This window comes from Pogona vitticeps, chromosome 4, assembly GCF_051106095.1.
Source record: "Pogona vitticeps strain Pit_001003342236 chromosome 4, PviZW2.1, whole genome shotgun sequence".
NCBI lineage: Eukaryota > Metazoa > Chordata > Lepidosauria > Squamata > Agamidae > Pogona > Pogona vitticeps.
The window spans coordinates 159950012-159975790 of NC_135786.1; the positions used below are offsets into that span (position 1 = coordinate 159950012).

A 25779-nucleotide genomic window follows, 5' to 3' on the forward strand; every position below is an offset into this window, starting at 1 on the left:
TTACTTTCCCGCACTCTATATTGTTATTTACATATATGAATCTGTACTTACAGCATTTGGGTATGAATAAATAAAACAGATGTTCACACTAATAAAATGCAAAATTATAAGTGGTATATATTTCTGTGGATTGCCCTAATATAGATATTTAATTCAGTCTCTATTTCTCTGCAAGGATACATTCTCAATGAGAGTTGATTGTGTGAAGGGACATGCCAGAGTACAGAAGTCCGTCTTTGCTACTCTGAACAGTCAGCCCTTTTACAATGTTCTTTTGAACATTTTCCAAGATGTAGTACTTTGCTACTAGAACAGTGACCTATTAAGTCCTGAAAGGCAAATACAACTCTGAAAAGTTGGCAACCATGATTTATTTGCCCTTTTTCAACTTTGCAGTCTTTTCCTTTCGTTTCTTCACATGCTTTGGGGTCTTGTGTTTCCTCTTCTCTCTCTGAGCCTCTTTTGTCATCCTCTTCTTTTCCTGGAAGAGAAAAGCACTGTAAATAACAGACCTAAGTGGCAAAATCATCTGTAGTATGCGAACAACAGAAAGGGCAATTACAGCAACTAATATTTTGATTATACAACACTGTCAATGTGTATAGCGGTGTCAAGCAGTGTGGCATATTGGTCAGAACGTTGAACTGGGACTTGAGACACCAAGGTTCTAGTCGTTGAGTCACAAAATGTACTGAGAAAGCCTTCAGGCAGTCACTCTCAGACTGATTTACTATCACGTGTAAAGTGTGGCAGTGAAAAGCCACTATGACCTCACTGGAGAAAAGGCAATATATAACTAATAAATAAAATCAGTACTTAAGCCTAACAACATCCAGATGTTTTGGACTGCAATTTCTATAATCTCTGAATACTGACCATAAAGATGAGGCTTGTGCAAACTTTAGTCCAAAACATCAGGATGCTGACAACAGGTTCTTACAGAGTAATGGAAAGTGACAGGCCTCTGTCTCTAGAGCATTGACCCACTGTTTAGGTATGGTAGCCTTAAGACCCTTCTAGTTCTTCCACTTCCACCACACATACTTATTACAGGTAGTTGGTTATAATGTACAAAAACTGGTTTTCATAACATGAAGCATTAGGTGCCTGAGTCACAAAATCAGATTAAAGTTTCAGTTTATCCATAAACTCACTAGCCATACTTAGTGAAGCGGCTATGTATCTTTGCTCATCCATTTGTAAGCCAGGGGTCAAGGGGCCCAGGAATTAAGGAAGATCATACAAAAAATAGTTTGCCACTGTAAGCCTGAAAATGCTATTGCTTATTTTAAAAAATGTACCTCCTGCACCAGTAAAATGAACCTCAGTATCAGTGACTTACTTGGTGAAGTCTAATTTTGAACTTGATCTAACAAAAACTCCATTATATTAGGTTAAAAGTGCTAAAAGTTGAGACATTTGAATTTTCACTCCCAATTTTCAAAAAGATATCCCATATTTCTGTCCACACAATCTACTGATGCATTTTAGTGAGGCTTCTTTGGACCATCAGCTGGGAGTGTTTATTGCAACAGAGTGAACAGAACTACAAGTTGTTGCAGCCATATACCCAGTATTCTGAGTTAAGCCTCATCAAACTCAAAAGGTCCTAGATATATCACCCTCCCCACTTTACTTTGAAACTCAAAGTCCAAAGGAAAATGTAGAGGTACAGAGAACAAGCAGAAAGCAGATTTGATCTGTGACATTGCACAAAACTGTTTACAATCACAGGGCATCCCTGTTAAGTCTGCAGGCTTAGAGTTCAGCATCTTAGCCTTGTGCAGCTTAAGCCAACTTGAAATAACCTTACTTCTACCATTAAGCTAACCCATTTTTTGATCACTGAGATAATTTAAGAAAGCAAGCTCTTTAAACAATTTGCCATCACTGCATAATTTCAAACAATAGTGATGGAACACAGGAAGCTATCCTGTAATAAGGTAGATCGTCAGACCACTTAGCTCTACACTGACCAGTAGTGGCTGTGCAAAGTTTCAGAAAAAGATTTCTTCCAGCCCTATCTAGAGATACTGGGGACTGAACCTGGGATCTGTTAAACGCAAAGCAGGTACTCCACCAGTTGAGGAAAACTAATACACTAACCTTTTTATCCACACCTGGTTCAGCAGGTCGATCTTTAGGATGCACCCATGTCCCCTGGTCTTTGGAATCAGATTCAGAATTGTCAGAAGTGTCATCATAATCATCCTTGCCATGATCAGAATCGGATTTGGACTCACTCTTATTATCAAGAAGGGCAGGCACCTAGGACAGACCATGAAAACTTGTGGTTCCACATCTGGAGTTCAAAGTATCAATGGCTGAATGGAATGAAGTCCGACTCTGTACCTAGCTACCTTGTTACACATACTATGCTCTTAGGGTGGCAAATAGGAACATGTGGCCTGCTAGATGCTGATGAACTGAAAGATCCATCATCTCTCACATTTAGCTGTCCCAGGTAATGCTTGTGGCAGCTGCAGTTCAAGAACTCCTCCAGGACTGCAAATCTCGCAGGCCTGGGGAACCCACCGCTGCTTGAATCTAGCAGATTTTATATGTTTGACAGCAGGAGTGGCCCCTGAAGTCTGCTTTTGCATCCTCTGGCCCCATCAGATTCTTCTATCTCCCCACCCCAAAACAGAAAAGGGTTTTCCAGAAAAAAAGGAATTATCTCTTCACACACAATCTATTTTTCAAAACCAGAACTTTGAGGGCCTTAGGCTTTTCATTTGTTTTTGAATTCTTGCCCCAGGAACCTACAGGGCAGAAAATTAGCTCCCAGACCCACCATACTTCCCTACCTCATTTTACACGAATCAAGTCTATGATTCCTTTTTTAAACATCTGTTATGTGTTTGGACTGCTATGGTCAATTCATATTTATATAAGCTAACCTTAAAGGCATATGAAACATCTACAGCAAAAGTGGGCAAAGTATGGCCTTGAATTTTTTCAGTGGACCATCAATTGATCAAATTTCACAATCCAGCTCATATATGTCGATATATTTGGCTGTAAGTCATCAAGTGTGTTGACAACCAGACTTGGGGAATATGAAGGAACCAGGGATGCTTGAATAATTGGGGAAAGTGAGGAAACAGAAAGCTGTTTTGAAAACTCTGAGAGGCTGTGATAAAAAAGAGAGGGGGAAACTCCTTCCAGAACTCCTGAAATAAAAATGAAGAACAAGCTTGATTCTAGAGGCAGAAAAGTAGCCATTGGGCATTTAACAGAACTGCACTTACTATGGGAAATACTGTACTCCCTCCTCTTACAGTAAACATATTTTAATAAGTTTGATTTTCAGATGTATGCTGAAGACTTGCCTGGTGTTGGAAGTCTTCCCTGCATACCTGAATCGATCTTCCACTTTATAGATAACATAGGTACTGCACAGGAAGCGTAGTTTTATATTGTCTATTATTGCTGCACATGGATGTTCCGTTATTTTCTACATTGTACTAAATATTTGTAAAGAACTAAATCAGTCAGGCTGTGTACCAAGCAAATAATTCCTAGCTAAACAATGAAGCAAATAACTTGTGGAAGGAAATGGGTGATTTGGAAGAACTGTAGCTGATGTCTATAGAATCCTCCTGCTGTAATAAGCTAGATGCCCCCCCAACACGGTCTTCCAGATTTACAAATATATGCCATGCAAATGCAACTCCATGGGAGACCCCAAATAAAAAGATCTCATGTATGTTTGCATTCAACATTATTCCAACAGCAGAATGATTCAGGAACTTATGTGTGTGTGTGATGACTTCTCCACTAAAAACATGCTTCCAATATGTGGACAACAAGAGGGTGGGGACAGCCTACACAGTCAAGTTTTCTCTTTGTACATAACATTAACCCCATGAGATAAATAAAGCCTGAGAAGGGCTATCATTATTGGAAAACAGTCCTGAAGATACCTCCCATCATACCTGTTGGACACCAGACAAGTCTTTCTTTAATCCTGTCACAGTCTGGTACAGAATCTGTTCCAAATAAACAAAAAAAAAGAGTCAAAAAGAAATAATAGTTAAATTGTATTTCACAATGTTCAATACTGAGTGATTTTCATAGGTAAGCCAAAAAAGTAACGTTAACCTGTTTTTTCCTAGTCAATATTTAACATTTTACCAACTATATTATATTGGTTCAGCCAATCTAGAAAGCACAAGAATAAAAGAATTATGTATCCAAAGATCTCAGAGTGCTGAACTTTTGCCACAACAAATTCAGACCTTAATTGCAGAACTTTAATAGAAGCAAATAAAGTAAGTGTTTTGGTTTTGGAAGTTCAACTCTATCAACTTGTTACCATCACTGTAATCTGTGGGTTGGATCCAAAGTACAATACCTCTTTGCAAAGTTCAACTCATACTGGAGGGAGAGGCAAATTTTGCAATTCCTCCTTCCTCTTCTTGTCCTCTGAACCCCTGCAAAATGGCTGGGGTTCCTCCCAACACAACATGAAAAGTGATGGAGAAGGGGAATTCATCAAAGATTGCTTCAGGACTCCCTTCTGACAATATTGGAAGCTGCAAACAAACAGAATATTTTGGGCATCCAAAAGGTCCAAGACTACTTGCATTATCTTGCTGCACATTTAAGGCTGTGTCTTCTTCCTTCAGCTTCATCATTATGTCCACATCCCTCTCATAGTTCTTCACTTCCGTTAGCGTTCTAGGGATATATGCTTTTTTGAACACCTAACAAGGCAAAATAATCACAGTTGTTTACTCAGTTTCACAGTATTAAAGTTCAAAGTCCTGTTCCCCACAACCTTTTTTTATCAGTCACCAGAGGAGAACAGATCACAGATCTCTTACATTTTGTCTAGTTTATTCCTTACAGAAGTTCCTGTCTGGACAAATAAGACATGTATTGGAATGCAACCAGTACCAACTGATACAATCACGTTGACACATTTTATATCTGGCTTTCTCTCTGATTGTTCATATACAGTATTGTGTGCTCCATGTTAGTGTGTACCTGGGAAAGATTTGAATCATTCAGATGTAGAAACAGACTGTGCAAACCAGCCCACAAATTTAGCTGCAAGAAAGCCAGTCCTATAAATCCAAAGGAAAGAAAGTTTGCTAAAATAAAAACAACACCATGCCCACACAGCCAAAATAAGGATCTGGAAGCACTGTTTTGGAAGAATGAGGAAGTGTTCTATGTATGACGCTCACTGTCTCTTACAGATTCCATGCTATATTCCAGCAGTCTCTTAACATCTGAAAATTAAGTCCTGATGGATTAAATGAACAACAGTAATTATATGTAGACCCAGAATAACCAAACTGTTGGTATTTGAGAAATGTAAAAATATTTGACCATAAATTGTTATACAAGTACCAAAGAACATATTTATATGTATGATGAAAACAAGAGAAAAAGAAATCAATCTATTGACTTGCCTCTTCATCTACATTATCCTGATTGGATCTTTCTTCTTCTGTTCTCCCAGCTGCTATTTCCATTGCCTGAAGTACATAACACCAGGTATAAGAGTCAGCAATATTAGCAAAGCGTTCATAAAGAACAGTCTAGCTATATGTCTCCATATTATTTTAAGCTATTGCTTCTTTTTAGTGAATCTTTCTCCACAGATGACCTGGAGACCACCTTGAGGCATTCCATTGGTCTCTAATGAGCCGTGGAAATAGCCTCCTTCCTTCCAGTCTTTCCTGGGGCTGCGGAAGCTCCACAATGTCCAGGATCCATATGGATCCTGGACATTGTTACTGGTATGCAGGGACGCCACCCAGGCATCCCAATCACATCAACCTCATACGGAGAAGCAACTGCATGCCCACAGGAGATACTCTGTAGACAATCACACTCAATGCCTATATACCACGTTGTAGATTTAACATAGTTACATAACGTCAGGGGCAGGGCAGAGGCATGGCCCCTCTTCTGCTTAATTATGGAACTGCCCTACACATAAATAATATATGAAAAGGGCTTATGCAGAACTGGAAAGGGACCAAATCACTTGCATACTCCCTTCATATCAGATGAACTGTATGCAAGTCATACTTGGGTGTTTACAACAAGTCTCATAAGATCTGGCTTGTGCCATACAAGATAAACATTTTTGTTCACAAGTATATAAGAGGACTGGAAGTCAAACCCATACCATCAGTACTAATACTTTCCCAGAAAAGCATGGTATCCTAAGTCTTACCTTTCCAAGATAAGCATCAATATTTTCACTTGTAATAGATGGATCTGTGACAAACTCAAAGAGCTCTCTCACTGTCATTACGGCAACATTGTATTTCCGGAAAAAATCTACCAGAAAGAACAGACAGAGATGACAGTAAAACACTGGCTATCCAGGCACAAATCCTGGTGACAAGAAGTACACAATGTGACTTCTGAACTGTAGAAATTTCTTTTAAGACTTGCAAACTTAGTTTTTTAAAGTGGGTAACAGTTACCAAGAATACTCTTAGGTGGCCCTTGTTTAAACAATCTCCTAGCAGAACAGAATTAAAACTCTCATTTGAGGTCATTCAGATTTTTTAGAAATCTGCAATTTCACATTTTTGCAGTTTACTAGCTGTACTTCATAATAAGGCTACGAGCAAAAAGAAGGTGGATTATGAAGCAAATAAAACCCATCTGATATTAACAATCCCTATTCTGTACAAAACGCTGAGGCACCAAACAGCCCTGTAGCCTTAAGTTCCTCATACCTGAAGAATTTACTTCAAGAAATTACTGTCACTATCACCATCACTCCTTCCTCCTTTTCCCTATCTTGCCTTTCAGGTTATGTAAACTTGTCAGGCAGCTTGTCATTACAAAATGAAAATAGAATATATTAATAATTTGGACTTTCTTCTAGGATATTAACATAACATTAAAAATAACAGCATTTTCTAAATCGCCGCTCTACAGAATTACCCCTTGAAGTGATACTAATCCAGAGGGTTGGTTCCACCACAGAAATATACCATATCATTGGTACTCCCCTACTCACCATTGACATTGACACAGTCTTTCCTCAAGAATTCTAAAGCATGGGGATGATCATGCTCTACAGATTGGGACACATCTATGATATACACCTGCCCACTGTGATACCTGGAGAAAGAAAAAAGACAACACTGTTTTGTTAATGCTATAACAGCTGAACTGCTTTAAATCTACAGAGGGCTTTGATGTTTTAGACAGCATCCTACTATTCAAGGAAATTGTCACAGAGGAAGATCATAAAATATTTCAGCCTTGTAAATCATAGATAACTTTTCTTAAAGGCCACATAAAAATGCAATCAATCCACCAGCTAAATGATGCACCATGATATATGTCTTAACTCCATTTAATAGCACAGAAATGCAGATCAGGATACACATTCTTATTCTTTCCTCTAATCTGGACATTGTCACAATTTTGTTCTACAAGTGTGAGGGGGGGAGTGGAACAGAAGGATGTCTCCCATGAAGTGGATGACTTTGAAATCAGTGAACAATGTGATATACTGTACGAAGATCCTGGATTTAACTCAGTTTATAAGACAATCAAACCTTCCAAGGATTGGGATGGGTCAACTGTAGAAATCTGCCTGTGTTTCTTTGTAGTAGCTGTTTCTCTGATGAGGGGGAACAAGGGTGGGGCCTCTCCCATTCAACTGCACAATGGATGATGTCTGCTAGCTCTTCAAGCTAAAGTACCAATGCTGGGATGATCTGGCCCATTAAACCAAACTCATTCCTCACATCCACTCCTGAGTTAGCATACAGTTGATCACACACATGGCCTTTAATGGCAGCCCAGAAAGTTGGTGAAACCTGAGGCTAGAAGATAGTGGCTTGCTTGCATATAACCACTGGCTTAAGTTGTGGCTTCAGCGATTTCACTGCTTAATCCTTCACCTTGCCTTCACTGAATGTGGAAGGTGGGGAGAAAGTGAAGATAGGAATACATTCAGCTGGAACTTAAAGAGCTAGATAAGTTCCTTATACGATAGAAGCCAAGCCAGTATTCCAGCCATGAGGGTCTCTGGCTTTGCCTCATCTTGCCACTGGGGAAAGTTAGGCGAGGGAGAATCTAGGTCTCCCAGCAAAGTGCCACCAGATGCCACTCCAGCCTCTTTTGTGAGAAAGGGTGCAATGAGAAAGCACATGCCTGATCGTACCAGAAAGGGTTACTTTAATGGGACTGGTCTCCCATAAAACAACCCTTCCATCTGCCAGGGAATTGCTTCACCCCAGCCCCAAAAGCTAGAAGCCCCATAGCTGGGCACAAATTGGGATGAGCCTGGAGCACATTACCCTGGGCACTGTGTGACTGCTGTGAAATAGATCACGCAGGACTGCTCCAAAAGTGGTCCAAATTGCAATCTACTTCTCTGCGTAAACACACACAAATTCCCAAAGTATGAAGCCATGAAGACGATATCCTACCCAGAGGGCCAGTTTGTACAACATAAGACAAGCTAATAATCTTTATCAATGAAGACATACAGCATGTTAAATTCACTGAGATCAGCATGAACAAGCTTAGCATCCTGGTACATTCTTCTCATATATTGGATGACCTGCAGGTACAATTCCCGGGCTTTTGATTCTGACAACTGGGCATTTTTCAGCAAAGGAGCAGGCCTTGGATCAACAAAAAAGGGATGGGGGCATGGAAAAGAAAAAGAAAATTAACGCCAAATAAAATATTTGCATATCCTGTTTCAGTATCCTAACGAATCTGCTTCTACTTGCCTCACTGATCAAACTTAACAATTAAGCAGGTTTTGCACTTCTAGGTAAGGGCATACAAGCTATATATAAGGTATGTAAAATTTTTGATCTTATGCACTTTTATTTGCAAGTAAACAGCACATGGTTTAGTAAGTTTTAGTCTGGGAAAGCAATGGTGCAATACTGAATTTTTAAGCTGGGGATGGGGATATATATGGGGCAAGTACAGTACTAAAAAGTAGGAAGACGTAATGGTTTCAATAGATCAAGATCCATAGTCTCACCTAAGATAGTTTGCAACAGGAACAGAACCAACATATAAATATGTAGTAGTAAACAATTGAGAAATATGTCAGAAAATGCATACAGTGGACCCTCGACTTACAGACGGCTCGACTTACAGACTTTTCGAGTTACAGACTTCTCTGGCTGCAAAATTTAGATTCGACTTGCAGCCAGAGAATCGACTTACAGACCAGAAAAAAAAAACAAAATGGAATAAAAATAGAATAAAAACCACTGGTTATGGGATTAATCGGTTTTCAGTGCATTGTAGGTCAATGGAGATTCGACTTACAGACTTTTCGACTTGCAGCCACCATTCCAATACAGATTAATTCCTTAAGTAGAGGGTCCACTGTATGGGGCTAAAGGCAGTCTGGGATTTGAAAAGACTGAACACTATTGGTATGCTAGGTAAGAGAGCTGGACTAGGAATTGGGAAACTGTAACCCTGAAATTCACTTGATTTATATCCCACCTTTATTTATATCTCACCTTTCTCCCAAAGATGGGATACGAATAAAAGAATGGAAGATTTTCAGTTACATCCCAATATACGGTTTTAAAGTTATTTTAGAAGGAAAGAAAAAAAGGAGCAAACTTTGCACTTAAGCCCCCCATCATACACTTCCACAAAGTGTCACACTCGTAATGGCCATTGTTGCTTTAGCAAGCTGAGATAACAAAAACCTCTAATGTTAATAAAGCACAACTATGCAAGAACTGAGAAAGGACTCTTTCAACAACAATGAAATAATCCAAGAAATCATAAGATTTGAAAACATAACAGACGCTAGCCCCTAATCCTATACCTACTTGCTTTGGTACTACAGTTTCTGAAAAGACATATATAGGACTGTGCAACTAATAAAATGAAACAAAGCTTGTTTTGCACAGAGTTGAGAGTACTTACATGTCATTTTTGCCAATAAAGCCCATCACAAGAACATGGCTTCTCAGCATAACAGGTTCTGGACATGGAATTTGTGCTGCGTGCAACCTAGCAAAAATACAAAGAAAAAAAGCCCAAAACAGTTATCAAGAATAATACTATTATTACACTTTTTGCACAGAAATGCACCCTTCGCCACCCGATCTGAATAAACAGAATTTGAGATACTGCTGCAGAAGTAGCAGCCTTTTTAGTACAACAGTATTTAAAAGTAAATGTAGCAAAAAAATTGATAGTGTTCTCAGCAGTTTATATTCACTAGAAATACCAAATGGTCTGAGCATGAGTCCTGGGCCCAAATGAAACATAAAGAGATCACCTTATTAAATTCCTCATTTCTTTTTCTGCCCATGTCTTCACCATTTTTCTTGGATTTCCTTTACAATAGCCATGGCGAAACCTTGAGAAGCATAATAGAGAAAAGAAATTTTTAAAACCCAGCATGGAAATTATTTCTTCTAGAAACTTCAAATAACAGTAAAGAAGGATATTGCTACAGGGCAAAAATAAACAAATCATCAGGCTCACCTGAATTCCCCACTCACATATTTATCCCGATCTTTAAACATCAGAATAGATGTCTTATAAATCTTTATCGCTCTGTTCATTCCATTTGCTGTGCTGGCATGATATACGTTAGCCTAACGTATTGACAAGAAATAAAAGAAAATGTATATATCACGATACATGCACATTAAGTTTTACATGGAGGCTAGAACAATGCTTCTAAAAGCAATTATTTTGATATTCATATGACAATTCAAGGACTTCTGGTACACAAATCTATATAATCTACTAATTATAATCTGCCCAAGACAAACTGATAAGCTTCCTGGTGCTGCTGAGAAACTGAGCTTCACAGTTCCGATTTGCACAGTCCACCAGTTTTTTGATTATGCCTCTTTTTTGCTGTGCTCAGCACTGAACTCAACCATCTGAACTGGGCCCTACAGGCAAATGGCTACTCCAAAATGAAATCACAAGAGCCATCAAACCAAGAAAACAACACCAAACTGAAGAAGAAAAACAGCCACCCACAAATAAAGTATTTCTGCCATACATCAAAGGGATCACGGACCCCAAGGGGAAACTTTTGAAAAAACACAACCTACAAACAGTATTCAAGCCCACCACAAAAATACAACAAATGTTACGGTCAGCAAAAGGCAGAAGGGACCCCCTCACCACTGCAGGAGTATACCAGATACCTTGCAGTTGTGGCCAGGTATATATTGGAACCACAAAATGAAGCATCCACACCAGAATCAAAGAACATGAGAGACACTGCGGACTAAAACAACCAGAAAAATCAGCAGTAGCTGAACATGCCCTAAAACAAGCTGGACATGAAATTCTATTTCAAAATACTGAAATACAGTACTGGACAACACCAGCAATCATTACGTTAGACTGCACAGGGAAGCCACTGAAATCCACAAACACCAGCAGAACTTCAACAAAAAAGAAAGTTTAAAACTCAACACAGCTTGGCTCCCAGCACTGAAAAATACAGCGTGCATAAAGGTCAACAAACTCTACCCAGCCACAAAGACCGGTGATCACTACACACAAAACACCAGCTAACACCACCCATCAATCATAGTGACAGATAATCTCTCCTTATCACAACAATACACCCACAACAAAAACACACTGATCACCATAATCACCCATCTCCTGAAAAGGACAAAAGCTTATCCCACAGCCATAGTCAACTCCCAAACAAACTGCACCAGAGTACAGAGTGCTATTCCTGTCCTCTGAAGATGTCGGCCACAGAGACTGGTGAAACGTTAGGAAGAACCACCTTCAGAACACAGCCAAAGAGCCTGAAAAATCCACAACAACCATTAGATCCCGGGCGTGAAAGCCTTCACGAATATATACAGTATTTTTTCTTTTGCAAAGGGTGTGCATCATACCAGGCATTCTTTTAGAAGGAACAGGGGCCAGGTTGCATGTTAACGCTAAATCATTTTGAGGTGCAAGCCTGACCCTCAGACACATTCCATCATCCTTCGGGTAAGGCATCAGAAGCTTAGACTTCTGCTTCCATTTAAAAAAAATGAATGCCAATATGGCAAGTCATTTGAACACTACAAACTATGATTAATCTAAATCATGATTTGTTGAAAGAAACCAACTTTAAATGTTGGTTTATGAAGACATCTTTCTTAGTAATCATAGTTAAGATTAAACTAGTTTGAATTTGGACAACATGCCAAGCTATAATTAATCTAAAATGGCAGCTTATGATCTACTGGATGCCATGCCGTACAAGCTGATTCTTCTTACAATGTTAAATCACTGTTTAGTACAAACTCTCCAATTCTCTATCTCTGAAGAAAAAGAGAGAATGTTTCTTCTTTCTGGAAATTTGCACAGAAACTTATGTTAAAAGCAATTTGCATTTGTTTAAAAAAATATACTGTGGAAGTATTCCAAAGAATATTTTTAGTTAATAGATTTAAGCATATTAATTTAATTTGTACCAGGCCCAATCATAGTAAATCCAACCTCTTTCCCAGTGCTGATGCAGCCATTGATCTCTGATATTACACCTCTGGTTAGCATCTTGAACAGGATCATTCGGGTTCTTGGATCCAGAACCTCAAAATGGAAGAAACACATGACAATAACAACAAATTACTCAGGGATGCTGGGGAAAAATCACTTCAAAGTTCCAAATGCAAAGGAATATGCTTAAAAAACCCCAAAAGAGTATTTTCTTCTCATAAAGTTTTATTATTTCATACATCAAGTATTTGCAGAGAATGAAAGGACATAAGAAAACACTCTAGTTCTTGGCTGAAGCACCAGGTAGAAAAGCTCCACCCAGGACTTCAACCAGCCAACCAGTGACATCACCTGATTTCATCCATCCCATGCAGCAGAGAGAATCTGACCTTCTACAACAGCTCTAGGACAGAGGTTGTCAACCCCCAGTCTGCGGCCCAGTGCCAATCCCCTGCCTGAGCCCGACCAGGCCATGAAGACAGACCTCCCGCCCCACCCCCCGCATGCACTCACCCCCGCAAAGGCTGTTTGCACCTGTGTGCACACTTGTGCGCATGTGTGAACTGCAGCGCTGCGCTTGGGCAGGTACATGCTCTCTCACAGGCATGCGCTAATGTTAATGACAGCATGCACGCCCCACACAAGCGCTGTGCCACTGTTTGTGCATGAACATGAGTGCTCACATGCGCAAGCCCGCACTCATGCATGAGCATGAGTGCGGAGGTGCCCCGCCTTCCCCAGCTGGTCTGTGGACTGAAAAAGGTTGGGGACCGCTGCTCTAGGGGATAATTTGAATAGCATTTTACTGAGATATGACCTATGTAAAAGCAAAAGCTTACAATATGGAATATGGCATACATTTTTATAGACTGGTGTCCAACTGTCCAATGTCTAAAGGAGCACTGGAACTGTAGCATTTGCAAATTATTACAATTAAAAATGTTTTACTAGGTCACATTTTTTTGTCACAGTGTATTTCACTGGCCAGAATCCAGTTTGTTCAGCTAAATGCATGTAGAGCTGATGAAGTCATCAGCCACAGACCTCAATTTTAATTAAAATTTCCTATTCCCCTCTCCCCTAGTTATTTCCAAAGCTTTGTAGAAATCACTTTCAACCTTTGGGAGCTTTGGGATGCGGGAGCTTTTAACATTCAATAATTATTGCTGTCAATTTCCAGACATTGTGACTGGCCCCTACCCAGAATTGTCACTTTAAAAAATAACCTTCCTCTAAAGCACAGGTCGTCAACCCCTGGTCCACAGCCTATCGCCGGTCCATGACTTCAGCCCAACTGGGCTGCGAAGACAGACCTCCCACTGCCCCACATGCACTCCCCTCCTCACAACTGCTTTGCACACACATGTGCCAGCACCGGTGTGAACGCTCCCTCACCCCTTCACCCATTCGCGCGTGCAAAGCAGCTGTGGGGAGGGGAGTGCGTGCAGGGGGGAGGTCTGTCTTCGCGGCCCAATGGCAACAGCGTCGACAGGGTGGTGGTGGCCAAGAGCCGGGAGGCAGAGCATGGCTGGGTGCTCTGGCTGCTGGCCTCTCGGCGGGCTTCAAGAAGACCAGGGTCGGCATTCCTTGCTGCCCTCAGCAGGCTGATGGTGCCGCTGGTGCCTCCAGCTCCGGAACCGGCACCAGCGGCTGCATTTAGATTTCCCGCAGAGGGTGGCGAGGAGCCCGTTGGGAGGTGAGCAGCCGGAGGGAGCCTCCCGGCCATGCTCAAGCTCTCAGGCTTCCGGCAGTGGTGGGCATGCTCCAGCGCATGCGCGAAGCGGTGCGTGTGTTCCCCGAACACTTCGTGCATGTGTCCGAGAGTGCGAGCACGAGGGGACGCCCGCCTCCCTCAGAGGCTCAGCCAGTAGGAAAAAGGTTGATGACCTCTGCTGTAAAGGTCTTGACATCTGCCATTAACAATACTAGACCAAGCAATTAAAGAATTTAAAATTCTGATTTTGAAATCTGTTTCCCTATTAGTTGTTACTTTGTAATAAACAGATTTCAAAATCAACTTTCCATCAGTTACAGTTACTGCAGAAACACAACCTTCTCCTTTGGTTACACTTTAGCTTCTCCTTTACATTGCAGCTCTCTAGCCTCTCCTTTGCGTTCTCCCAGAGAGGCTGGTCACCTGCACCCCCACTCAGCCAATCACCTTGTTTCTCCTGTTACCACACAAATTGACCAGAGTTCCATCACAGACATTAAAGGCTTCCCCCATCCTGTGGTTCCGAAACCCTTACTCAGGTCAAAAGGGATCTTAAGGAGACTCAGAACCTGAACATGTGGCAAACAGGAAACTTTTACTTAAATATTACAGTCTGATTGGTGACATCATCAGCCTCTTGCATGTGGAGCTGATGAATAGGATTCCGACTATTTTTTCTTTTAATCTACAATCTTGTGTATGAAGGATTCTAAACTATTGAAACATAACCAATACATTTTATCTGTTTCTAAGGTTTCAGATATTAGTTAAAGCTAAGGATTCTTAAAAAGAAAATCAGTTAAGGTAGCTAGAGTTTTTAAAGAGGAATAGTACCATTATTTGACATACTCACACCTAAAGATACGAAAATGTGAATCAGCTGTGGCCTCAGGAGCAGGCTTCATGGCCTAAGATATTACCTAACTTCACCTTGCTTCCCATTAAAAAAAAGACTTCCCAAGAAGCCCTGGGGCACCTTCCTTTTCTAACAGAAAGCTAAAGGCAGGGTTAGGCTTATCCTCAGCCACAAAGTCTGCCAGCTGGGCCTTTTCTCCAGTTGAGCCACATTTTGGTACCTGTAGGTATAGGTCAGTCGGGCGACACTCCCAGAATGAAGAACTGTGGATTTTGTATCCCAAAAAAAGTCCAAACAGTACTTCTCTGAAAACTTTTTTCCATTTTAGATCTTTGACAGATATCTTTAATGCTACTGCATAACTCACTTGTTCTACTGTTGCTCTGTCTGATTTATCTTTTACTCGGTACCTAGTAGAAATAAAATAATTCTATTAGCACATGTGATTCATTATACAGTATATCACAATGATTTGAATAGGCCTGAAAAAAATTATCAAACATTCTTAAGGAATAGTTAACAGCAACAAATTTACATAGGCATTTTGACCAGAAAACACTAACAAAACGACACTGCAATTCAACAGATTTTTATCTGCATCCTAAACTTTTCTGGTGGCTTACAAAATCACTCTCTCACACACAAAAACCATGGGCAAGCTTGCCGATACCTCGCTTGGAGAGACTGTGAAATGAACTGCATTGTTTCAAAACAAAATTGGGAATAACTTGATGCTCAGAGCTAATCCATGTCTTCACCTTTAGAAGCAGGCACTACAGTTGTCAGATCTTTTCCGCACTTGAGTCCTGGTGATAGTCTTCTCTCATAAATAATCATTGCTTATTTTAAAAAACTGGGGGACACAGTGGAAGATTTGGGCTGAAAAGACTGCACATCTGATGACATGGAAGTCTCCCTTGGAAGGCCATTCCACATGGATGGGGCCACCCACTCAACTGCAGAAGACAAGGAATCTCAGAGGTGGGTTTCTAATGGCAAAAATAAAAATCAGTCTATAAGAACTGCTGTCAGTGAAATGTACAAGTGATGCATGACTGACACAAAGTGTTGTGTCACCCTAAGACAGACTGCACATGTACAGTATCTGGAAGTAAGGCCCACTGATCGCACGGGTCATAATTCACTGAGGAGTGTTTTGCATATCTGTGCTTTTGCTCTGGAGACCATCTTGGACAGAGATGGAAATCTGAAACATCACAATACTATGGTGACTTATCAGCAACTAGGATGGGTTTCCTGGAAATAAGGGACACATTTTAAATAAATTATTTAATTAAGACATGTGAAATCTTTGGCTCCCAGATATCTGGCCTCCAATTCCCATCTGCTTTGGTCACCCAATGACACAGAATTGTGTGTGGTGTTATCTAAGACATCCGAAGGGGCCCAGGCTGCCCACCACTGGTAACTCACTACAACTGCAATACTAAACACAACTTATCTGGAGTTAAGTCCCACTGAACTCAGGAGGCTTACTTGCAAGTAGGAAAGAAATACCGTATTTTTCCATGTATAATATGCCCCCATGTATAAAACGCCCACCCACTTTTCTAACTCAAAATTAAGAAATCTAAGCAGGGCTTAGCAAGTAGTGGGGGAAAGGGATCAAAGTGCTGCAGGATTGCTTTGATCCCTGCTTTCCCCTCCACTTGCTAAACCCCATGGAGTTTAGCAAAAGGAGGGAGAAAAGGATCAAAGCAATCTCACGGCTTAACAATTGCTTTGACCCTTTTTCCTGTTGTGCAGCCGCGGGATTGCTTTGATCCCTTTCCCCCTCCTTTTGCTAAGTCCTGTAGGGTTATATACTTCTGTGTATAAGACAACCCTCAATTTTTAGTCTAAAGATTTTAGACAAAAGTGGCATCTTATAAACGGAAAAATACAGTACCTAGGACTACACTGTTAATGTTAGAGAATATGACATTTCTACTTAAAGTGTTTTTAAATTATTTTATCACAACTGTTTTCTTTTAAGGTACAACATAAAACTTTATGAATCTAACTTAACAATAAACAAGTTATATGTAACATTTATTACTGTAAATCCATAATACTTACAAATCTGCTTCTTTTTGTCTGGACTTCTCTGTGACTCTATTTATGACAGAATCATCAAAACGTAACTTGTCTAGAAAACACAAACATACACATTAAGAATGAATGAAAGCCAAATGCTCTTCCTCCGTGCTCAACCCCCAATTTAAAACTAACTCTATGGAGCCAGAAAAAACATACCTGTCATTCACATAAAAATAAAATTACAGATATTGCCATATTTGGAAGATAAAGTTGTAACTCTGAATAGGGGTGGACAGAAGCAGTCCTGAAACTCATAATTAGTTTCAGCCCTACAATACTGGTGCGGTCTGAATAATTATAGGGAGAACTCGGCCACATGGCCAAGTCTTGTAGACTCATCCATATGTCTTTGCTATCTACAACTGACAAGGAGTGGAGGCTAAAATATCCAAAGAAAACACTATGGAAGGCTAGCTCAGACACAGGTTGAAAAATTTTGGCTCTCCAGAAGTTTTGGGTTATACACACATACACACAAAAAACCTCAGCTAGCATGACCAGTGGGAAGGGATTGAGAGAGCTGTAGCTCAAAACACGGGAAATACCAGAGCTATCCCACTTCCCCTCCCTAGTTTAGAGACACTCGCAGTAGTACACACAGACAGAGAGAAAAATAACTGTGGTCTACAGAAGGAAAAGGTGGTGTATCAGAGGTTGCAGGAGAAAAAAAGAGGCAAAATAGCAGCTGACAGAACTGGTTGTGAAAAGCTAAAATTTGATGAAATCATTATGGCTAGAAAGGTTTTACAGACTAGCCTGACTTACAAGGTGCTTATGCGTGCCAAGTAGCCTCATGAAATGTAAAGCAAGAGAAGGAAAAATAGATATTGACCTCCTCTTGTTGCTCATGAGCACAACCAGGTCTTCGTGGTGAAGACAGACAATAGTGTTTTCAGAAATTCCTTTCTAAATTTATGCCAATGCACTCCCAAGATATGTTCCACATACATGAAGTCACTGACTTCAACCTATTAGAGACAATTGTGTGAAGTTGGTCCTTAGTGAATTCCATCCACAGAAAAAGATGAGAAGCATCCCTCTTACCTAGATTGATTTTATGCTCAAACTTTCGCAGGGCCTTATCTGTAGGAGTGGAGATCTTGGCAGTATTGCAACTGGGTACCTGTTTATTCGCCTGAAAGAAACAGTTTGTAATATACTGTATTTGAACCTCCACCCAAAACAATTTCAAAGATACACATCAGTTTGGGTGCACATCCGTTTGGGTGCACATTCTGCCTGCAACAACAGAAACAATTCAGATTGCGTGATTGTAACTCCGAACCCATTCCTTCTTTTCTGCAAATCTGATTTCCAATCTCTGAAAAACAGCTCTTTGTCTATTCAGACAAGTTCTGAGGTAAACCTTAACTAGAGTTAAGCTACAACAGGAATTTCCATTAGAGGAGGGGGAGTATATAATTTGTGCAGTCCATTCAGGTTTCAGACTGATAAAAAAGGGCACCTCCTCATAGAGTCAGAACTCTGTGCTCTGTGTTCTGACTCCTATCCTTTGAAGATGCCGGCCACAGAGACTGGTGAAATGTTAGGAAGAAAAACCTTAAGAACACGGCCAAACAGCCCGGAAAATCCACAACAACCATCGGATCCCGGCCGTGAAAGCCTTCGAGAATACATTGATGTATAAAGCTAAAACAGTCCAGTCAACTTGGAAGGTATGGGGCACCAGACATCAAAACATGGCAAAATTCCCCCCCCCCTTTGATGACATAAAAACGTTTGAACTTTTTTGAAAAAAATTAATGTAGAGGTCAGTGCACTGAGAGGTCCCTGAGGACATGTGCTGTCTATGGATATATGTTGCCCACCATAGATTTGGTGCCATGTGCAGGAACAAAAAGGAGCCCAAGCAAATGCCTCTGGCATGTGTGCTCCTATGCATTCTTCTTTCTTGCAGTCAAAGGAAGCAACAGAACAGGACTCAGTTTCATTTTACCTAGTTGTTCCATGAGGATCAGGAACAATAATTTAAAATAATTTGGACACAAATTACTGCTAGAAGAGCTCATAACACAATAAAGCTGGTCTCCTTCAAGATGCCACAGCACTCTTCTACTGCTTGAGACAAAATGAGGTTCTTGGTCATTCAAGGGATGGGCTCCACCAGTGGGTTCTGGTGGCCTCTGGGGAAAAAAATGTTTCAAGGCTTCTAATTAACTGCACACACCCCTTCCCAAGCACACAGATGGCAGCTAAATCCATGGCCACATAAACTCACTTAAAAGCAACAGCCACAGAACTAAGCCCTCCAACGACACATTCCTTAAACAGAATACCTGTGGGTTGCTTCCTCCAGATACCAGATTCCTCTTTGTCACCTTTCCTGTGTCATCATCCCAATCCCAGTCATCATCATCATCATCATCATAATGTTCTTCTTCATCATTATCATCATCATCATGCTCGTCAACTTCATCCCCATTGGCTTCCTCATGTAACTGTGGCTGCTGCATTTTAAGGGTCACTGTCTCCTCATGCGATGTTGTAACGTATCCATGTCCGCTGATTTTTAAAACCACACATTTTAGTAAAATCTTCATGGACTCATATAGAGAATCAGTAAGCATGAAATATAATACTGTGAGTTCCTTCCTTAACATTCTTTCCAAAAATCTTGTCATCTCCAGGAAATGGCCAAAAATACTGAGGATCCTCGTCTTTATCCTCAGCTGGCACTTCTAGGAGCTACTTGAGTCCCAGCCAGCAATTGAAAGGGCCAGAGCTGCAGAGAACTGTGGGGCTTAATCCTGCAGCAAGACATCATAGACAAGACCCTGTATGTTCCTTTTGGTGTGGGTGACATTATAAATGCGGTCTGGTCTCACTATGAGGGCAGCTTCTCTCATCTCCCTTTATTAAATATTCTTTAGAACATTTTTAGCTAATTTATTTGCCAGATATTCTCTCGGAGGAATCCAAGAGGAGGAACTGGGAACATAAGCCCAAATATCTCTCACAGTCTGGCCTTCAGTTCCACAAAACATAGAGCTGTTCCTATAAAACTGCCTTTCTGAAGGTGATATAAGAACTTCCTACATCTGAAGAGTACCATCAACAAACTCAAACCACTGGATTCTTAACAACATGTATAGGACTCATATAGCTTTCCAAAGCCATTTCTACAGACTATCCTCCATTTTCTGAATTGTCAAAAAAGGCTGAGTTGGGGGGGGGAGGAGATTTAAACCTCCGGAAGATGACATTCTTGCAAAAAATAAGAAACACCCTTTCCTAGCCTAGTACACTGGTGCCTCGCTTAGCGATTGCCTCGTTTAGCGATGTAGTCGCTTAGCTATTAGGTTTTTGGAGCGATTTTGTGCTCCGTTTAGTGATGTTCCCTATGGGGAAATTTCGCACAGCGATGTTCGGGACCTTGCCTCGCTTAGCGATGACAGTTTAGGTCCCCCTATTTCGCTTAACGATGTCCATTTTTGCTATTTTTAAAGTGTCTTGAAATGTTCAAAAACTGTTTTAAATGCTTGGAATCGTTAGTGCACCTTGTAAAACCTTTGCAAACTTAATTTGGCTTTGTTCTGACTCTTCGTTAATTTTTGGTGAATTTCCCCCCCCCCATTGGAATGCATTGAACTGTAGATTTGACATTTTAAATCAAAGAAAGTTTATTTTAAAAATCAGAAATGATGTTGAAAATTCTAGTTTCACCAGGAGGGACTGCTGTGACCAGCAGGGATCCAGGAGGTGGGTGAGAAATGAACCCCACCCACTCTCTGCAATTGCCTGCCCCACAGCAAAAAGATGTCTGAGCCTGGTCCCTGACAATTCAGAGCAGGAATTAAGACAAACATTGGACAGCCCTTTAGCTCTTTAGTCACCATAACTTTTTGAAAACATCAATGTGGAATGATGACTAAATTTAAATCAATAAAAAGTGAGCGACTGAAGCTGTGTGGCATTGTGGGAGAGCTCTATTCTTTCAATTATAGGGCAGCTGTACCACCTCCGATGTTTCCTGTCTACAGCTTTCCAAATCCCTTACAACTGACTAGGCTGATAAGAACCATAGACTAACAACGTCTAGAATGTCACAAGTTACCCATCTCTGAATTAAGTGATTTGAAGACCACCCAAAACATTAACTTCTTCTTTACCTGTCTGAAGCTTCTGCATCATCAAATTGTCCTGGAACTATCTGGCTCATAATTTCTCCTCTGTAATCCATTATTACTGGTAAATGGTCTCCAAGGTGTACAATCTGTGATGTATTCAATGTTTCCTGTAAAGTATATTTGTAGGTGTCACAATACAATGCCATATCATATATTCTGTGTTAAGGTGGGATTCTGGGTTACACAGGCTGTGGAAGTTACACTTCTCACAATGATAATTAAGCTGGCTGGATGCCTTACACCTATAATGCCACCTGGGAGTTAAATGCACATATAGCACTACATCTGCACATAACACAATTTTCCATATAGATCAGAAAAGGACAAAATGCATCCCCTCCAGATGTCACTGGACCATGACTTCCATCAGCCCACGGTAGTATTGCCAATGGCAATGAACTCTGGGTTCTGTGAAATCTGAGTATTTTTTAAAAAACTAGCCTGATACTGGTTTTCCAGGATAAAAGCCAATGAGAAGATCTGTTGGGGGCACTGTCTGGAGATCCCATGACATTGAAATGATGAAAATCCTTATTGCTCCTTAAAATTAGTGTCATTGTATCACTGGTTAAGTAAACTGTCTTCAGTTTAGCATAAAAAATAAATTTCAAAATGATTGAAGTATCCATTTTTAAAACATTGATGCTTTACAAATACTACTGTACTATTGTTTGACAACAACTGAGCAATCAATTAACAAATCTTTTTAAAGTGGTTGTATGGGCAGTCCATCCAACCACTTTTAAAGTGGTTAAAAGAAGGCTAATAGAGTTTTGTCAAGAGAACAACCTGGTCATCACAAACACTCTTTTCCAACAACACAAGAGGCAATGCTACACATGAATATCACCAGATGGGCAATACCGAAATCAGATTGATTATGTTCTCTGCAGACAAAGATGGAGAAGCTTTATACAGTCAGCAAAAACAAGACCTGGAGCTGATTGTGGCTCTGATCATCAGCTTCTTATAGCAAAATTCAAGCTTAAACTGAAGAGAGTAGGAAAAACCACTGGGCTAGTCAGGTATAATCTAAACCACATCCCTTATAAATACACAGTGGAAGTAAAGAACAGATTTAAGGAACTAGATTTGGGGGACAGAGTGCCTGAAGAACTTTGGATAGAGACTCGTAACATTGTACAGGAGGCAGCACCAAAAACCATCCCAAAGAAAATGAAATGCAAGAAAGCAAAGTGGCTGTCCAACGAGGCCTTACAAATAGCAGAGAAGAGAAGGGAAACAAAATGCAAGGGAGACAGGGAAAGTTACAGAAAATTAAATGCAGACTTCCAAAGAATAGCAAGGAGAGACAAGAGGGCCTTCTTAAATGAACCATGCAAAGATATAGAGGAGAAGAGGAGAAGGGGAAAAACCAGAGATCTGTTCAAGAAAATTGGAGATATTAAAGGAACCTTTTGTGCAAAGATGGACATGATAAAGGACAAAAATGTTAGGGACCTAACAGAAGCAGAAGACATCAAGAAAAGGTGGCAAGAATACATAAAGGAATTATATTAGAAAGATCTGGATGTCCCAGACAACCCAGAGTGTGTGGTTGCTGACCTTGAGCCAGACATCCTGGAGAGTGAAGTCAAGTGGGCCTTAGAAAGCTTGGCTAACAACAAGACCAGTGGAGGTGATGGCGTACCAGTTGAACTATTTAAAATCTTAAAAGATGATGCTGTTAAGGTGCTACACTCAATATGCCAGCAAATTTTGAAAACTCAGCAGTGGCCAGATGATTGGAAAAGATCAGTCTACATCCCAATCCCAAAGAAGGGCAGTGCCAAAGAATGTTCCAACTACCATACAATTGCACTCATTTCACACACTAGCAAGGATATGCTCAAAATCCTACAAAGTAGGCTTCAGCAGTATGTGGACTGAGAACTCCCAGAAATACAAGCTGGATTTTGAAAGGGCAGAGGAACTAGAGACCAAACTGCTAACATGCGCTGGTTTATGGAGAAAGCCAGAGAGTTCTAGAAAAATATCTACTTCATTGACTACGCAAAAGCCTTTGACTGTGTGGACCACAGCAAACTATGGCAAGTTCTTAAAGAAATGGGAGTGCCTGACCACCTTATCTATCTTCTGAGAAATCTATCCATGAGACAGGAAGCAACAATTAGAACTGGATATGGAACAACTGATTGGTTCAAAATTGGGAAAGAAGTACAACAAGGCTGTATATTGTCTCCCTGCTTATTTAAATTATATGCAGAACACATCATGCAAAAGGCTGGTTTGGAAGAATCCCAAGCTGGAATCATGATTGCCGGAAGAAATATCAACAACCTCCAATATGCAGATGATACCACTCTGATGGCAGAAAGTGAGGAGGACTTAAAGAACCTCTTAGTCAGGGTGAAAGAGTTTCAGACCAAAAATGGTCTGAAACTCAACATCAAAAAAACTAAGCTCATGGTCACTGGTCCCATCACCTCCTGGCAAATATAACGGGAAGAGATGGAGGCAGTGACAGATTTTACTTTCTTGGATTCTATGATCACTGCAGATGGTGACACCAGACACAAAATTAAAAGACGCTTGCTTTTTGGGAGGAAAGTGATGACAAACCTAGACAGCATCTTAAAAAGCAGAGACATCTCCTTGCCAACAAAGGTCCGCATAGCCAAAGCTATGGTTTTTGCAGCAGTGATGTATGGAAGTGAGAGCTGGACCATAAAGAAGGCTGATAGTCGAAGAATTGATACTGTTGTATTGATGAGACTCTTGAGGACGAGATGGATGGACAGTGTCACTGAAACTACCAACATGGCTTTGACCAAACTCTGAGAGGCAGTGGAAGACAGGAGGGCCTGGCATGCTCCGGTCCATGGGGTCCCAAAGAGTCGGACACAACTTAACAACTAAACAACAACAACAATGGGCAATCCCAAAGTTCATTAGCGTAAGGAATCAACTCTTTATAATTCATAGTCTTGAAAAAGGGGGCAACAATAATTTCAATTTAACATAGCATTTGAGGCTGCTTCTCTCCACAACACAAATATTACCTTGCCATAAATCATCACACATATTCATAAGTACCTATATTATAATAACCTGATTAAGGCATAATATCCACATTAGGCAAACTATGAAATGCATAAGATTCTGTATAGCTTTCTGGCCTTACCGAAATACAGTAATACATTTACTATCATGTACTTCTCCAGTACAGGGCTTGCTTTAAGACACTACTATATACATTTCCCATTACTATATATATTTACCCATTGCTGCTTGTATGGGCAAACAGCCCTTCTAAGGGGGTTTACACATAAACCTAAAACATAAAAGACTACCAGCAATAATTTCACCACACAATATTAAAACAGCAGCTTACAACTCTTTCCAAGTCAACATATAAACACCCACCAAAATAATTTTGCAACAGAATAACGGTAGCAAACAGCAATGTAGCCAAAAAAGCTATTTTGCACACTTCCCCGAATGCCCCAGATAGCCTGATGCTGACGGTATGGGCTAGCGGATTCTGGGACATGTAGTCCAAAAAAGATAACTCTTATTTTCCTCCCCCCCCCCCACAACACGGGACATGCGGCTTTAAATGCTTTAAACAGCAGCTTTAAGTGGTTTTCAGTGCAACTAAAGCCGCTGTTCGCCATTTTTTTTATTAAACGCAGACCGATTCGACGGCCGACAAGGCGCTTTTCGGGCTCCGCGAAGCGCTCCCGCTTACCTGCTCCCGGCTTCCCACCCACGAGGCGCAAACAAGCTCCTTCCTGGACAAGCGTGGCAAACGACGTCATACGGCTCCCGAGAAGGGTCATGGGAAGCGGCTTCGAAAGCGCGTTCCTTAAAGGCTGCCTCGACTACTTGGCGGTGACCCTGCATTCACTCAGGGCTGTAACGTGGGGCAGACTCCACCAAGGAATGCTCGCCCGATGAAGTTCGGCCTCTGCGCTGCCGATTGACCGCGTGGGTCTTGTTTTTTTTACTCCGACTCAAGTCTCTGCAGGGGTGCGGTGGGCAAGACTACCTCCCTCTGCTGGATGAGACTGGATTCTTCAACGCTACTTCTGCCCGAGTCCCTATACTGTGTATATTGTCCTGATCTAATAAAATGATTTTTCCCCCAGGTAGAGAAGTTGTTTACCATTCCCTTCTTCTCCGGGCGACTTGGGACTGTGCATTTCTAGCCTTACCTTTTTCACATCTTGCGGTAAACTCAGAACAACAGTTCGCAAAACAACGCAAAGTGTGGTCTTCCGCTAGGTACCTACTGCGCTAAAGCAGTGTGATATCACTTTAACTCATCCAGGAGAGTTCTGGGATTTGTAGTTTGAGGTAGCATTCTTTCAGCGGGTTGTAATGCATTTCACAGGCAATACTAGAGTACTGTACTGTACTAACAGGATTCCGTAGAATGGAGTTTGTAACAGTGGTAAACAAACTGGTATCATTATGCAATGAAGGGGCAGTAATGACGTAAAGGTAACACTTTTACATGAGGAGGAATACCTCTC

The 25779-nt window shown here is 40.8% G+C and overlaps 1 protein-coding gene across 3 annotated transcripts; it reads right to left on the reverse strand.

Annotated features, from left to right (window-relative positions):
* On the reverse strand, positions 1-25544 carry RIOK1 (RIO kinase 1). Of its 3 annotated transcripts, none has more exons than XM_020797122.3 (18): positions 25459-25544; positions 21263-21387; positions 19430-19655; positions 18177-18267; positions 17112-17181; positions 15400-15442; positions 12463-12555; positions 10474-10586; positions 10265-10345; positions 9907-9993; positions 8484-8621; positions 6998-7101; positions 6197-6303; positions 5424-5489; positions 4590-4709; positions 3939-3992; positions 2107-2268; positions 1-481 (listed from the first exon to the last, which is right to left on the reverse strand). In XM_020797122.3, the coding sequence occupies exons 2-18, from the start codon at positions 21331-21333 to the stop codon at positions 371-373; spliced, it is 1737 nt and encodes a 578-aa protein (XP_020652781.3). In that variant the 5' UTR covers positions 21334-21387; positions 25459-25544; the 3' UTR covers positions 1-370. The 3 variants fall into 3 exon arrangements, with proteins under 3 accessions (XP_020652781.3, XP_020652782.3, XP_020652783.3); XM_020797123.3 differs by lacking the exon at positions 25459-25544 and adding an exon at positions 24993-25249; XM_020797124.3 differs by lacking the exon at positions 25459-25544 and adding an exon at positions 24668-24691.
* Between the last annotated feature and the right edge of the window lie 235 nt (positions 25545-25779).

Bases quoted from the DNA above. Each gene is read 5' to 3' on its own strand.
- RIOK1 (XM_020797122.3), bottom strand. From the start codon at position 21,333: ATGGATTACAGAGGAGAAATTATGAGCCAGATAGTTCCAGGACAATTT. The intron at 19,656-21,262 runs GTAAAGAAGAAG...TTTAAAAATCAG, and splicing joins GATGCAGAAGCTTCAGACAG to CGGACATGGATACGTTACAA. The intron at 482-2,106 runs GTTAGTGTATTA...TTTCTCTTCCAG, and splicing joins AACCAGGTGTGGATAAAAAG to GAAAAGAAGAGGATGACAAA.